This window comes from Rattus rattus, chromosome 1 (assembly GCF_011064425.1).
Source record: "Rattus rattus isolate New Zealand chromosome 1, Rrattus_CSIRO_v1, whole genome shotgun sequence".
Classification (NCBI taxonomy): domain Eukaryota; kingdom Metazoa; phylum Chordata; class Mammalia; order Rodentia; family Muridae; genus Rattus; species Rattus rattus.
In genome coordinates this window covers 167,317,240-167,331,302 of record NC_046154.1, presented here as the reverse complement: position 1 = coordinate 167,331,302, position 14,063 = coordinate 167,317,240, and the positions used below count along the sequence as shown (strand labels likewise).

The 14,063-nt window shown below is 44.4% G+C and overlaps 1 protein-coding gene across 2 annotated transcripts in view; it reads right to left on the bottom strand.

Moving 5' to 3' along the window:
• Nucleotides 1–4,909: 4,909 nt before the first annotated feature.
• The window catches only part of Washc3 (WASH complex subunit 3), a 44,228-nt gene continuing 35,074 nt past the window's right edge, over nucleotides 4,910–14,063 (bottom strand). For both annotated transcript variants that reach the window (XM_032910882.1, XM_032910889.1), the window contains exon 7: nucleotides 4,910–5,148. In XM_032910882.1, the coding sequence (XP_032766773.1) occupies nucleotides 5,064–5,148 (85 nt within the window). In that variant the 3' untranslated portion in view covers nucleotides 4,910–5,063. The remainder of the gene's footprint in view (nucleotides 5,149–14,063) is intronic.

Genomic DNA, 14,063 nt, shown 5'->3' with positions numbered 1-14,063 from the left:
GAAGCCACCCACCCCAGAAAGGACACTGAGAGCAAGAGAGGGGCCCTCAGTTACTGAGGAGTCCCTGTCCCAACTCAGCCCCCAACACTGAGCATCCCTCACAGTTTCCATCCCAGATCCCTATAAAAGCAGGAGGGGCCTAAGGAGCCCTCCTTACTCCCTTGAATACCATCAATAAAGTTCACTGCACCCCCAAAACGTTTTTAATACCATAGGAGATTTGTTTTTGTTTCTTTGAGACAGGGTTTCTCTATGTAGCTCTGGCTGTTCTGGAACCAGCTCTGTAAACCAGGCTGACCTTGAACTCGGAGACCCACCTGCCTCTGCTTCCTGAGTAGCTGGGTGGTGGCTGATTTACTAATCATCACCATGTGGCAAATGTTTTTAAAAAGTGAATTTTTTGTTTTTTGGTTTTCTTGGTGCTGGAATGACAAGTGTCATTCCACTCTGGTCACATTATTCTGACTTTCAAAGGGGCCAAATGTGGTGATAGGGACAAAGAAGTCCCGTCCTGTGTGTCCTGGCACGGGCATCAACTTTAGCCTGAATTCAGTTATCCTTCAACAAGATCAGAATAAGAGAACTGTTCAAGGCAATTTTAGAAGATGGACTGGGAAACAAAGCCAGTGTGCCAATACTAGCCAATTCTAGAACTTTCTGACAGTTGGGATATAAATTATAGAATTAGATCAGGGCCAGGTGATGATATGTTGGCAGTTTCCTCAGAAGGCAATTTAGACATCTCTATTAGACATGGGCACAGAGTTGCCTGGAGGGTCTACTTGAGAAGGGGCCAGTATGTTCACGTGGGTTTCTTGGTGGTTTCCCTGAATGTTTTAGAAATGATATGGAAGTATATTGACCACGGCATGATGGGCATTAAAGAAGAGTTCGTATTTTTGAAGACAGAAAAAGAATAGATAATATTCATGGTATATGCAAAGTTTGTTGATGATAATGGGAGGAAATGGGGCCTCATTCATTCGATAACTTGCTTATCTTCAAAGCCCTATTCTGTTTGCTTAACTGAAAAGGCCAAGGTTGCAATTAACTTAAAAGCCTAATTACAGTCTAATTAAAGCACTGGGAGCTGGTGGGATAGCTCAGTGGTTAAGTGGTGCTTGATGCTCTTCCAGAGGACAGGGTGGGGGTTGGGGGTGGGCTCATCAATCATCAGTAACAAGGTGCCAACTCATTACCTCATAGTTAACAACTCCGTAACTCCACGCTCATAACTCCAATTCCATGACCTCAAATGCTTACTAGGCCCAATGGAGTAACAGAAACAAAATCTATCTTTTCTTTAAAAAGCTAAACATTCCTCAAACATTGAGTTTTGGATATTGCAAACCAGGCAGTACAGGAGTTCCCCCCACAAAAAGCAATGAATGTTAGTTTCTAGGACAGTGTACAGGGAAGAACAACTCGGGACACCTCGGCAGTCTCCCTGAACTGGGCAGACAGAGTTTAGATTATAAAGACACCAAAGTAGCACAAGTCGGGGCCCAGAATGCTAGAGGGAGGAGCTGGAACGAGATACCAACAGAGGGTCTCCCTGGGGCTTTAGCTAAACTGTAGTAGGCACGTGGTTGTGAGCAAACCATCAAGGCTAGAAAGGAAGCACGAAGGGAGAAAGTTGGAGGCACACAGGGCTGGGTGCTGCATGTTCCCACGGGCCAGAGTAGAAAGCCTTCCTTCCATATGAACTGAGCAGAGCCCTCAGGAGAAGGAACTAGTCTTGTCAAATAATCCCTTCCTCAAAATTTGGGAGGAAGATTCAAAACCAAATAGTTAGGGCCGAGTAAATCACTAGCCAGTCCAGTACAGAGAGCAAACAAATTAAAATCCTGGGAACATATATAACATTCCTAAACCTGAGGGTGTGTCTGTGGAGAAATTTTCTTATTGCTAATTGATATGAGAGGACCCAGACTACTGTGGGGAGAGGCTAGCCCGGGCCTATGTAAGGTAGCTAAGCAAGCCGTGTTCTGTGGCTCTGCATCCGTTCCTGTCTCCGGGTTCCTGCTTGAGTTACTGTCGTGACTTCTCTCACGGACAGCCCTTTACTTGGAAGTGTAAGTGGAATTAAACCTTCTCCTCACCCCAATTGGTTTGGTCAGTGTTGTGTCCCAGCAAGAAAGGTGTATATTCGGCAACTCAGGTGAGCACTCGGGAATGGTCCAGCTGAATCATATTACTGGATTGCCACAATGGTTGCAGGGGCTTCTTTTGCCTCTGTCAACAGTGAGTAGGGCTCATCTTCCACGACATTGGTGCTGTCTTATTTTCAGTAGCATCTGTTCCCCAGGGGCTCTTGTATTTGAACACGTGACACTTGGTTGGTGGCTGTTTTGGGGGCTTACGCTGGGAGGGGTTCATCATGGGGGATGGCTGTGAGTATTTCCAACCTTGTCCCACTCCTAGCTCCTCTGCACCCGTGTGCAGGCGAGATCTCAGCTTCCTGCAGCAGCTTCTAGGAACCTTCCACCGAGATCAATGTGTTCATTTAGAAATCACTGTGGGCCATGGCATTACAGCAACAGAAAATTAGCTGATATACTTGCTGGCAGGGATTCTGGTGTGCGTGTGCGTGTACGTGTGTGTGTAAGGATGTGGTATGGAGGATAACAAATTCAAGGGCCACATTGACTAGGCACAAATTACTGAATCCAACAGCACAAAGGAGAACGGGCTTAGGAAGTAGTAGTTGCAACTGAGAATTTTACTTTGGGGCACTTTGGACACCCAGGTGACGTCACCTAGGGTGAACGGAGATGTAGCAAGTCTGGAGTGCATGTGCGCACGTGTGCATGTGCGTGTGTGTGTGTGTGTGCGTGCGTGTCTTGGACTAGAGATGGTGAGTTGGATGAATCAGCTTAGTTGGTAAAACCGTGGACCTGGGTAATGAAAGACACGTATTGAGAGTGTTTCAACTTATGGTAGTTACTATTTTTAATTGATCTTCCCGTGTTCCGATATCCTGTCAGTGGAAGCCTATTTATTCACATTGGCTTTCCTTCCTGAACCTCCCCTGAGTTGTTTCTAATATTAGTAGCTCCCTTGCCTTCCCATATGATATCGTATTCCAGGCACTCGTTCTTCTTTTTCTCTCCCCTCCCCTTCTACCCGCTCCCTCCCTCTCCCCCTCCCTGGGCTTGAAGCTACCCATTTTCCCTTGGAAGCCTCTTGGGAAAGGTGCTGGGGACACTCCCAGTTGATTTTACCGTATTGATCAGTGTATCCTATAATCCTGTTAAACTTGCCTGCGTTGTTCCTTGTTGTCTACTCTCATCTCCAAGACTTCAAAGAGGATACCAAGCCACACTCTTAAAAGACCATACAAGATTAGTGAGACAAGCTCTGCTTCCTGTTCCCAGATGAACCTAAGGACCAAACTGACGGTCACCATCTGCTTTGTCTGCCGTCTGTTTTAGAAGAGAGTATACAGACTCCAGGGGCTTTGGAAGGAACTCAAGTCACTATATAGGGACCCATACTGCTGAAGCTACTATACATTTGTCAAAACCCATAGAACTGTCCAGAACAGTGGGCCTCAATAGACTCTGTAGACTGGTTAAAAATAATACATTAATATTTATTAATTTAACAAATGTACCACTAAAGCAAGATCTTAAATATAGGGTAAGTGGGGATGTGAGGTGAGGTGAATTTATAGGTCTGTGTATACTAGCTACTTAAAATTCTGTAAATTTAAAATTGTACTAAAATTAGACAGACAGACAGACAGACAGAGATAGAAGAAGGGAGATACTGGGACCTTCGTCCTGTGTCGGACGCTTGCCCAGCATCCCAATGCTGAGCCGAGCAATGGGCAGGGTCCCACGCTTTTCCTTTTCCGTCTACTGCCTTCCTAATTTCTTCTTCTGGCACCAGCCACGCCTGCAGGACATAGCTCTGAGCCCGTGTCTACCACAGTAACCATTACCCAGGCATTCTGGTCTGGTAACAGTTTCAGGACCGTCTTCAATACTTGGTAAGCTTGTCTTTCCACGGAAGCACAGGCCGGAAGTGTAGGGGCAGCTACTGTCCTTGGAGACAACGCTCCCCGTGGGTTATGGCGGCTGCCTAACCAAGGATCTCGATTCTATCTGGCGGACGGCTGTGGGAGGTGCCCTGCCAGCATCCCTGCTGCTCTCAGAGCCTCCAAGCCTAAACTGGCAGCCCGGATGGTACTTCTTCTCACCGTTTTCCTCCCTCTGTTTCTTCCTGCTCTCTCAACTATGCTTCCTGGGATAATCTCACAAACGACCCCCATAGACCCCAAGACCTTTTCTCAGGCTCCACTTTTGGTGGGCCTAAACTAAGAAGCCTATTAATCAAGTGCTTTTAATCTTTCCACCTAGGCACTGTGGACATTTTTCTAGGCTGTGTTTAAGTAATTTGTTATGAAGAGTCACTTGCAAGGTGATGAGAGCGCATTTGAACTTTGGCAATGTAATGTTTTGCCTAGGAGACCAAGGAGTTGATGACAGTGATGACTCCACACTCTGACCCACACTGTAGTCATCCCACTATTTTGATTTAGTAATAGGTATAATATATGTATACACGTATATATTCTATTAAATACAGTCAATGAATTCCGTAAGTGCCTGCAAGTTTCCAACACTGACTGAAAATCTCACTACAGTGCTAATTCCTATCAGAAGTTTCTTCAATAAGCTCACAAAATAAATATGCACAATAATTTTCAAACGAATATTCACTAAATGGAAAACTTAGCCACATTCTCGTATTTTTACATGAAGTCTATTTTTGATCAGTTAAACGTACAGGAACTCCATTTTAGAATGTTCCCTGAACCCATCCTACTGTTCATAGCACTTGTAGCAATATATGTTGTCCTATTTTTAATTTCAGGGCATTTTATTTGGTCAACAAGCAACACTGAAAGATTATAAATGCTTTATTATCATTTTTAAACAGAAAGGCTGGGGTAGGTATGTAGCATAGCATGTGGTGATTTCTCTCACCGAGAGCTAGAGTTTACGCTCGTTCCTAGAACATAAATCCACCCTTCCACGTTCTGTGATTCTCGCAGTTTAGTCACTGAAGGAAGACTCACTCTCTGAACTTTCTTCTATGGCTTTTTCACTTTCGCCACTCGGCACCGGAGCATCTGGCTTCCTGAAAAAGAAGGGAGAAATTTCAAGGTTTTTCCAACTGAAGAAAGCACTTACAAACTGTAAATTAGGTTCGTCTTGGAATACTGTTGCTAATGAATCTGCCACATCTGTGTCCTTTACCAGGAACCTCCAGCATTACGCCCCAGTGCGCTGCTCTCTGGCTTCTGCACTGGGGTTGGGGATTAAGTGCGATTCCTGCAGAGGCCACAGCACATGCTTGCCAGTCCTTACACAGCACGCTCCCTCAGCACCTTCTGCATCTCATTCCCATGGAGACACAACGGTAGACAGAGATGTGGTCTGTATAGGCTGGCATGCCCAGGCCTAAGTTCCTGCAGCCTTGAGTGTGCACGGAGGTACAGAGGCGAAGTCAGAAATGGAAGGAGAGGGAAACTGGAACCTCAGAAGCAGAAAGGAGGTCAAGAATGGCTGGGAAGCACCAGCAATATGGAAATTCTGTGGGGGAGGAGGGCATGGCCAAAAGAGGTTCTTAATTTCTATGGGATGCTTTCACTTTACGGGCTTTTTGTTTTTGTGTTTTTCTCTAGAGAATGAATATAAAAAGTATTCATTGGTTAAAAAAAAAAATCACTGTCTCAAAGACAGCTGGACAGGAAACACAGATTGCTTACTCCTGAACTGTGTATGAGCGTGCTATAGTAAACAGAGTGAAAACTTTACAGGGCTTTTAAAAGTCACTTTGCGAGGCTGGGCAGACGGCTCAGGTGGTAAAGCATGTGCCTTGGGACTGTGAGGGTCTGAGTTTGCATCCCCCAAAGCACACAAAGCCAGTCATACTGTGCACGCTTGTGATCCAGACAGCCAAGTGGGAAGTAGACACAGGAGGATTCGTGCAGCCTTCCGGCCAGTTAGTCTACCTTACTCGGTGACACTTCAGGACAATGAGAGACCTTGTCTCAAACAACAGGTGGAAGGCACCTGAGCAATGACATGTAAGCAGGCTGTCCTCTGACCTCCACTGCACAAGCACACATGTGCGTGTGTGCATCTATACCCACATGTCTACCACACCCAGAGGCATGGACCTCGTCCCTCTCCCAGCCCCACGCGGTCATTTTTAGTGGGCCTTAGTAACGTGGATCCCAGGAAGTCATCTGCTCAGCACTAAACAGCTCTTAGCTTCCAGTCACCCTTCCCAGAAGGCAAGCTATGCAGGAAAGTACACAGCAGGGGGAAAGCAAGAGCCAAAGGGAAGACTAATGAGATGCTGTGCACCTCTAATCAAAATTACCACATTTATTTCTGCGTCAGGTCCCTTGGTTCTTAGTAAAGATTCAGAGGATTCACTGAGTAGAAATTATTACTAACATGAGGCAAGGTAGTCTTACTTGTTACTTTTAGCTACTCAAAATTATGGCTAGAATATGGCTTACCGATTTCAATATATCTGGCTCGTCACTAAACAAACAAACAAAAATGCAAGCACTGCCCCTACCGTCAAATATAAAGTAATTTGCTGTGCTGAACAGTTTCAGACCACGGTCTTAAGGAAGCTACACGAATCCAGCGAAGAAGAGGTTTGAAGGTCTGCAGTGTTTGCAGGTTCGACTGACGCTCTATAACCTAGAATTCTCAATGTCACCCTTCCCAGAGGCAGCGGCTCTGGAAGCAGTGGGCACAGTACAGGGCCTGCCCTTCTCATGCTTCCCTCTGCTCTCCCCACCCCACTGAGACAGAGTCTCACCGTGCAGCCCTGGGACTCCCTCTGCAGACCAGGCTGGCCTGGAACTTACGAGAGATCCGCCTGTGTCTCCTAAGTGCTGGGATTAAAGGATGCACCACCACATACACCCTCCATTTTTGTTAATTTAAGAGGAAAAAAGTTACTCCAGGGAATTATTTTAATACTACATCGAAATGATATTAGTATCTATGTCAATTTAAGCAAATTAAGCAAATACACATTTACCCCAAATAACTGCTATTTAAGGAAGGGGCTGGCTGGGTAGGGTGGTACACGTCTGTAACCTCAGTATTTGGGAGACTGAGGCAGGAGGATTGCTGTGAATTCATGGTCATATTGGCCTGCCCTGCAAGATCTTGTGTCAAGGACAAAATAAACAAAATCTTAAAGTCAAAGGGTAAATATAGTTAAATCTAGGAAGGAACACAAATTAAAATCGAATATGCAATGTGACCAATTAATATTAACTTTGCTGCGCCACAGAGGGAAGAGGTTGTTCCGTCGTCTTGGTCTTCTGCAGTTTTCATTCCTGGTGATTCATAGCTTGTGTTGTCATGAGCATCTTTGGGAAAGTTTATGCCTAGGTTTCATTTGTTTGATTTGAGGCTATTATAGATGGGATCGATGTCTTAGCTATTTCTTCTCAGTGAGCTTAGTAACTGGGAAAGAAAACCCTCAATCCACCAGCAGGTACGTGACATTTTTCCCCTTGGGTCCTGTCTACTAATACAGGCATTCTTCAACCTGCTACTTTGCTCAAAGTGCAAAGTCTTGCAGTGGGGGCCTCTGGAGTCTGTAAACCACAAGATCACCTTCATACCATCTGCAAACTGATGGTAATTTGACTTCTTCCTCTCCTATTTGTATCCATTTATTTTCCTGGTGTGGGGCGGGGGCTGAGGGCTGGTTGAGCTTACTTATTGCTGGTAGCAGTGTCCGGTTATGAGAAAAATCAGTATTGAAGTTCCTCAAAAACTGAAACATAGACTTTCCACCTGATTCAGACATACGATTTTTGAGAGTGCATATTCCAAAAGAACCAGAATCAGCTATCTACAGCAATAGCCGCCTGCCTGTGTTCCTACTGCACTGTTGATAATAACCAAGTTATAGATAATCAGGCTTTGTGTTCACCAGTGGATTGGTGTGATATATACACACAATAGGAGTTTAGCCACAATGAAGAACGAGATTATGTCATCTGCAGGGAACCGGAGGCCAGCGCGTTAAATGAGATAAGCCAGCCCCTCAGAGACGAGAATCATATTTTCTCCTATGTAAAACCTGGTGGAGGGGAACACATGAAACTGAGCCCTGCGTTACTAGCAAGGAGAGGGAGAGGGAAAGTGGAGTAAGTAACAGGGTGTGTGTGGTCAAATGACATTATTACCATATGCTAATAAGAAAAATGTCAGAGCAATCATTCACAGATCCACATGATGTCCGCCCACTGGGCCTGGTTATTTCAGCTGAAGACCTCCTGCAGGGTCCATTGCTGGGATAGAGAGGTGCGTCCTCAGGAGCAGCAGACACTTGGTGTCTGAGGTAGGCAGAGAGGAGGATGTCAGCCTTCAGCTTCCTGCTTAGTCCATCCAGGTTACAGAATTGCAATATGCCATTGTTTTCCCTGTGTTTATTATTTTATTGTATATGACACCAGTGTCCATCACCAAATGAAGGATAGCAAGGCTGTTTTACTGCTTTGATATTACAAACATAAGTCACTGTTAATATTTGTGTACAAGTTCTTCTATGAATGGACATGTCTGGTGCATATGGTAACTGTGTACCTTAAGGAACTTATTAGGTATATTCTGAGAGAGAGACAGACAGACAAAAAGTCAGACAGACAGACAGACAGAGAGACAGAGATCTATTTTAATTTCTCCACATGTGGATATGCACTTTCCCATCACTATTTACTGAAGAAACTGCCTTTCTCTAATGTATATTATTGACATCTTTGTTAAGAAGGCTGTTGCTATGTGGGCTTATATCTGAGTCCTCTAGTCCGTTCCATTGGTCTATGTGTCATTATTATGGCTCTGTAGTATAGACTAGAACAAGGGATGGTGCTACCTCAGCTTTACCGTCTTTACTATGGGTTGTTTTTCCTACCCAGAACCTTTTGTGCTTGCAAGTGACTTCCGACTGGTTTTCTACTTCTCTGCAGAATGACTTAGATTGGGGGAATCACACTGAATGTGCAGACTGCTGTGGCCGGACATAACAGCACTTTTTCTACCCACAGCTCATTTCAGTCACGTGATACAGGCCTGACCAATCATAGCAAGATGGTAATGTTTCTTTAGAGCCCAGCTTTCTTTTTATTCAGCTGGCAAAACTGTAGACTTCTGGCTGGGCCTGCCCACTGCTGGATTAGAGAGGCGCGTCCTCAGCAGCAGGAGACACGTGGTGCAATGAGGCAGGCAGACAGAAGAAAGGATGTCAGCCTTCAGCTGTCCTGAGACTCTGGGTCTCCAATGCCTGCATTCACACCAGGGCCAGTGACCTACCTCCCCTAAGGCCAAGCGAACCTACATGGGTTTTGTAATTCTGAGCATGGGGAGTTTAAAACACACAGATTGTTGATTTAATATTTTTTTTCACTAAATAAAGATTTAACTTTGTGCTTAAAACCATAGCCACTTGAAGGATATATAAATCAAATAAACATTCTTTGGAAAAATATTTATGCAGACACTTTGAAATCACTTGTTTATTTTCTTTACATGTAAAGCAGTTGAATTTAATGAAAACTATATAACAAAACCTTGTTAGAATACCTATGGCTGAGCAGAAGGTGGCAGAGAGAAATCACAGTATTTACTCAAATGGCTTTCCTATGGGTCTTCAATGTCATACTAAAGTTTTAATGTCACGCGATACTGCTGTCAGTTTGTGGTCTGGGAGGGCTCTGTGTCAGTGCAACAGGCACTCCTGAGGGAAGAGTGAACACTAAGGCTCGGAACAGACACAGCACTGACTAAATACAAACCTCATGGCCCCACCCCTAGATGAACAGCGACAGGAAATCAATGGCAGGTGTGAGAGGAGAAATTGGGTTCTCCGGTCCCAAGTAGCCTGAAAACAGACATATGAACAAGTCCTACTAAGTGGACTAAGTGAGATGGACGTAAGTGTGTCCACACATGTGTATACATGAATATGCATTGTATATGTGTGTACATGTGTACATTTACGTCAGCTACATTTGAGAGGGAGTTGGTGGGTACAGAAGGAGCTGAAGGGCAGAGGGAAGCTTGGAAATGGTGAAAAACAGCATTTATGAATTTAGTTCTCAAAGTAACAAGGGAAAAAGTCAGAAAAAGTTGGGATGACAGTGGAGCTCAGTGGGGGAGGGTGTACTTATTATTTGTGTGTGCCTGGGTACATTTCCCAGCACAAATGTCCCACATATTCTTTCTAGTAGCTGCTCGTCAGTAGTTGAGAGCTGACAACTATTTTTTATTGAATGAGTGAAAATTCAGACCAAATAAAGTCCACCTATTTTTTTTTTTTGAATTGTGATCTATTTTAATCAGTTTAATCCCAATGTTTGTTCCATCACGTGGTTGGATAGCTAGCGGGGGAGCCAACAAGAACCTTGATAAATGTGGAATTTCTTTGGAAATTCTGCCATGTTGGAAAGGTTCCCATTTTCTCATGACCCTGCTGTGGCTTCCTGATGAGCTGGATGAAGTGGCCACTGGTGTTTATTCTGTTTGTCAGAGAGCATGAGCGTTTGTAGACCTGGCTCCATCCCATCCACACCGGCTAGTTTAATGTCAGCTGGACACAGGTAGAGTCATCTCAGAAGAGGGAGCCTCCATGGAGAAAATGCCTCTCTGAGACCTGGCTGTAGGCAAGCCTGTAGAGCGTTTTCTTAATTAGTCATCAGTGGGGGAGGGCCCAGCCCTGGCGTGTGGGGCCACGCCTCGGCTGGTGCCTGGGTTCTATAAGAAAGCAGGCTGAGCAATCGGGGGAAGCAGCCACTAAGGGGCAGCCCTCCATGGCCTCTGCGTCAGCTCCCGCCTCCAGGCTCCTGCCCTGCTTGAGTTCCTGTCCTGACTTCCTCCAGTGATGGACTATGATCTGTTAGTGTGGGCCAAATGAACCCTTTCGTCCTACTTGTGCTTTGGTCCTGATGTTTCATCACAGCATCAGAACCCAAACTAAGACGCCATCCCAGGGCAGCAGCAGCTGTCCAGCTAGCGTCCTCAGCTTCAGCCCTGATCGCCAACATGGGGTACAAGGTAGAAAGTCTGTTCTCTGCTACACAACTGGAGTAGAGATTTTCAGTTTGAGAAATAGAGTATAATTTGAAAAGCTAATATTCATGTATGCAATACGTCTGTTGAAAACAGGAGGGTATACCTGCAACTCAGGACCATGAACAAGAGAGAGAGGGAGAGAAAGAGGCAGGGCAGACTCTAATCCCGGCCGGCTGCTCATGCTGACTGTCTCTTGCCCAGCTACGCCTATGCCTCCCTTAGTCACCATGAGTTTGCTCCTAAGATGCACAGGGTTAAAGGCCACTCTGTCATCCTAGAGGCACAAGTGTGGTCATTGCTAATTAACACCAATACCCTGAACGTCAGGGACACAAAGGGGTGAAACTTCTGTTTCCTGGTCAGAAATCTAGGCACTGATTGAAACAATTTTAGAAGCATGATTTACTTCTTCTGTATTTCTGGATACAACATTAAAGCAGATTAATCTCTGAATAAAGATTAATTAAAAGTTTAAGTTTCCCCCTCAAACTCTTAAGTATGACAGTGACTTTTCCATGTCACTTATGTCAGGTGCACCAAAACTAATTCTGAGAAGCCTGGGATTTAAAAACATATTTAAAGCAATTAGAAGTATCAAAGGGACATCTGCTCAGTAACTATAGCAACCATTTCATCAGCTTTACAGACATCTCAAATTCCAGGACACACATCCTAAACTTTCCAGTAAACCACCGATCTCTATCATGCAATGTCTGTTAAAGCAGGATGCTTCTCGCTTCCAGCTCTAGCTGTGAGACCGCCAGTCCGACAGCAGCTCACTGAGCGCTGCTTCTTTATTCCCCTCAGCTTCAGAGTCTCTGTTCAGGACAGACAGAGCCCAGCCTAGCTCTTCCAACAGTTATAGGAGTCCGTCTCAGTACTGAACTTAATAAAAACACAGTGTCTTTTCAAAGTTATACTTTTAAAGTAAAGAGAATCAGAACACTTTTTACTCAAGTTCTTGGAAGAGGGTTATTTTGTACTTAATATTCTAAATAAAATTGTGCTCTCCTCGGATGGCACATCCCTTCTTGTACTTGATGTCAGATTTCTCCACCCAGGTGAGGGTTCCTAACCAGTGTAAATCCCATTCCGCAGCACCAGAAGGCCCCTGAACAAGGTGGCTAATACTAAGCTAAACCGGGATGGGAATGGTTGTGGTGGTGATTGGTGAAGTGAGTCAGTCCACTCCAAGCAGTGCCCCTGGTGGTCACCACATGTACCCATGAGGTAATGGGTCAGAAGTCAGCCTCTAGGATGTGGTTTTGGAAGCTTCTGTAAGGCCATGCTAACTGTTACTGGAATCCTACCCTACAACTTGGCACCCATCTCCTCACAGCTGAATGTTCTCAACATTTATAGGCAATGACGTACACTCAAATCTGCTAACGGTGATATAAGAGCATATGGTAGCCCCAGATCTCTTAAGTGACAATACCCAATACTCTTGAAGAATAAGGAGTTTCCAAGGTCAACAAGATAGGGGAAAGAGAGAAGTTCTGAGGAGAGTACAGACAACATATAAAAATGCCAAAAGGGAACAGGAAGATGATATATTCAGATAAATACAGGTCATCTGGATGGCTGCACAAAGGAAACGTACAGAAGAGCAAGAGCTGGAGAAATGGTGCAGGACACGATGGGAAAAGCATTTACATGCAACAGTTAGACACTATACGCTGAAGGCCAGGAGGAAGGGATGGGCGAATCCACGTGGACTGGTTGGCAGGGCTTGAAGGAGAACACGAACACCACATCAGGTACCCCTGCCCTAATTCACTGAGAGATGAGAGGCAGAACGAGCAGCAGTGGGCTGGAGGCACGTGAGCACATACGAGCACGTGTAAGTGATACGGAAGACGGGACAAGTCATAGGGACTGGGGACATGGAAGGAAGAGGAAAGAGCAAAGGTGACTTCAGTTTGTAGTGTCAGTAGCTGCTGAATGAAAAGACCACAGGTAGAGACTTTGTTTGGGAAGGAGATGAGATGAAACAAGTGGACCACAGACCAGACATGCAGACTGTGCAGACAGTTACAGGACACTGGCTTTCCTGTCCTCCAGAGTGAAATGTCACCATTTTAAAGGTCATTTTTGATCTTCGTTATTATTTATGGCCTATTGTGTATTTCCAGAAGCGAAAAAAGAATCCAATAGATGGTAAATGTACTTATAATTATACAAAGTGAGTACCAAAATAGATTAAATCCAAATGTCCAATTCTTATTAAACTACATGCCACAATTCATCTGCTTTTTAAATGTCAGAAACAATTTCCAGAACACATATTAAACAACGCAGATATCTTTGAACAAAGGTGGCTTTGTTCAAGTCACCAAGCCACATTATTGCAGTCGATTCTTTTGCCATTTGGAAACCCACCAAATGAACATACATGTTGGAAAATCCATTGTTGGCAGTTTTAAAGACATTCTTGAATTTTACATTTTTGAAGATAAAATATGAGATGACTGTTATGGTGTTTCATTTCCAAAATGCACACCTTTTCCTCAAGTGCTAGAGCCAAGAAAAATTCCAAAGCATACTGCTAGCACCGTCTATGCCTGAGTAACTCAGGGGCAAGTGGAAGCTCCAACTAGAGAGACTCTTTACAAGTATCTGGGTGCTTGTAAAGTTGAAGAGTTGTGAAGAACCCATTAAGAGATATAATTTATTGAGATGACCCACATAGCAAGGTTAGCGTAGATGGAATGAATTATTATCAATGTTCTGAGCCATCATTTCTCAGCATTTCTAAAAGACATTTTATAATGCACATATAAACTGGCATCTGTTTCATAATAACCATGAATGTGCACCCTAGATTACTATTTATCCTATTTACTTCTTGGGCTGGCTTAACCTAGTCATGGTAGAATACATTTCTTATGTATTGTAGCCTTGAGTAGAACCTGAGGTAGATAATATTTTGTCAAA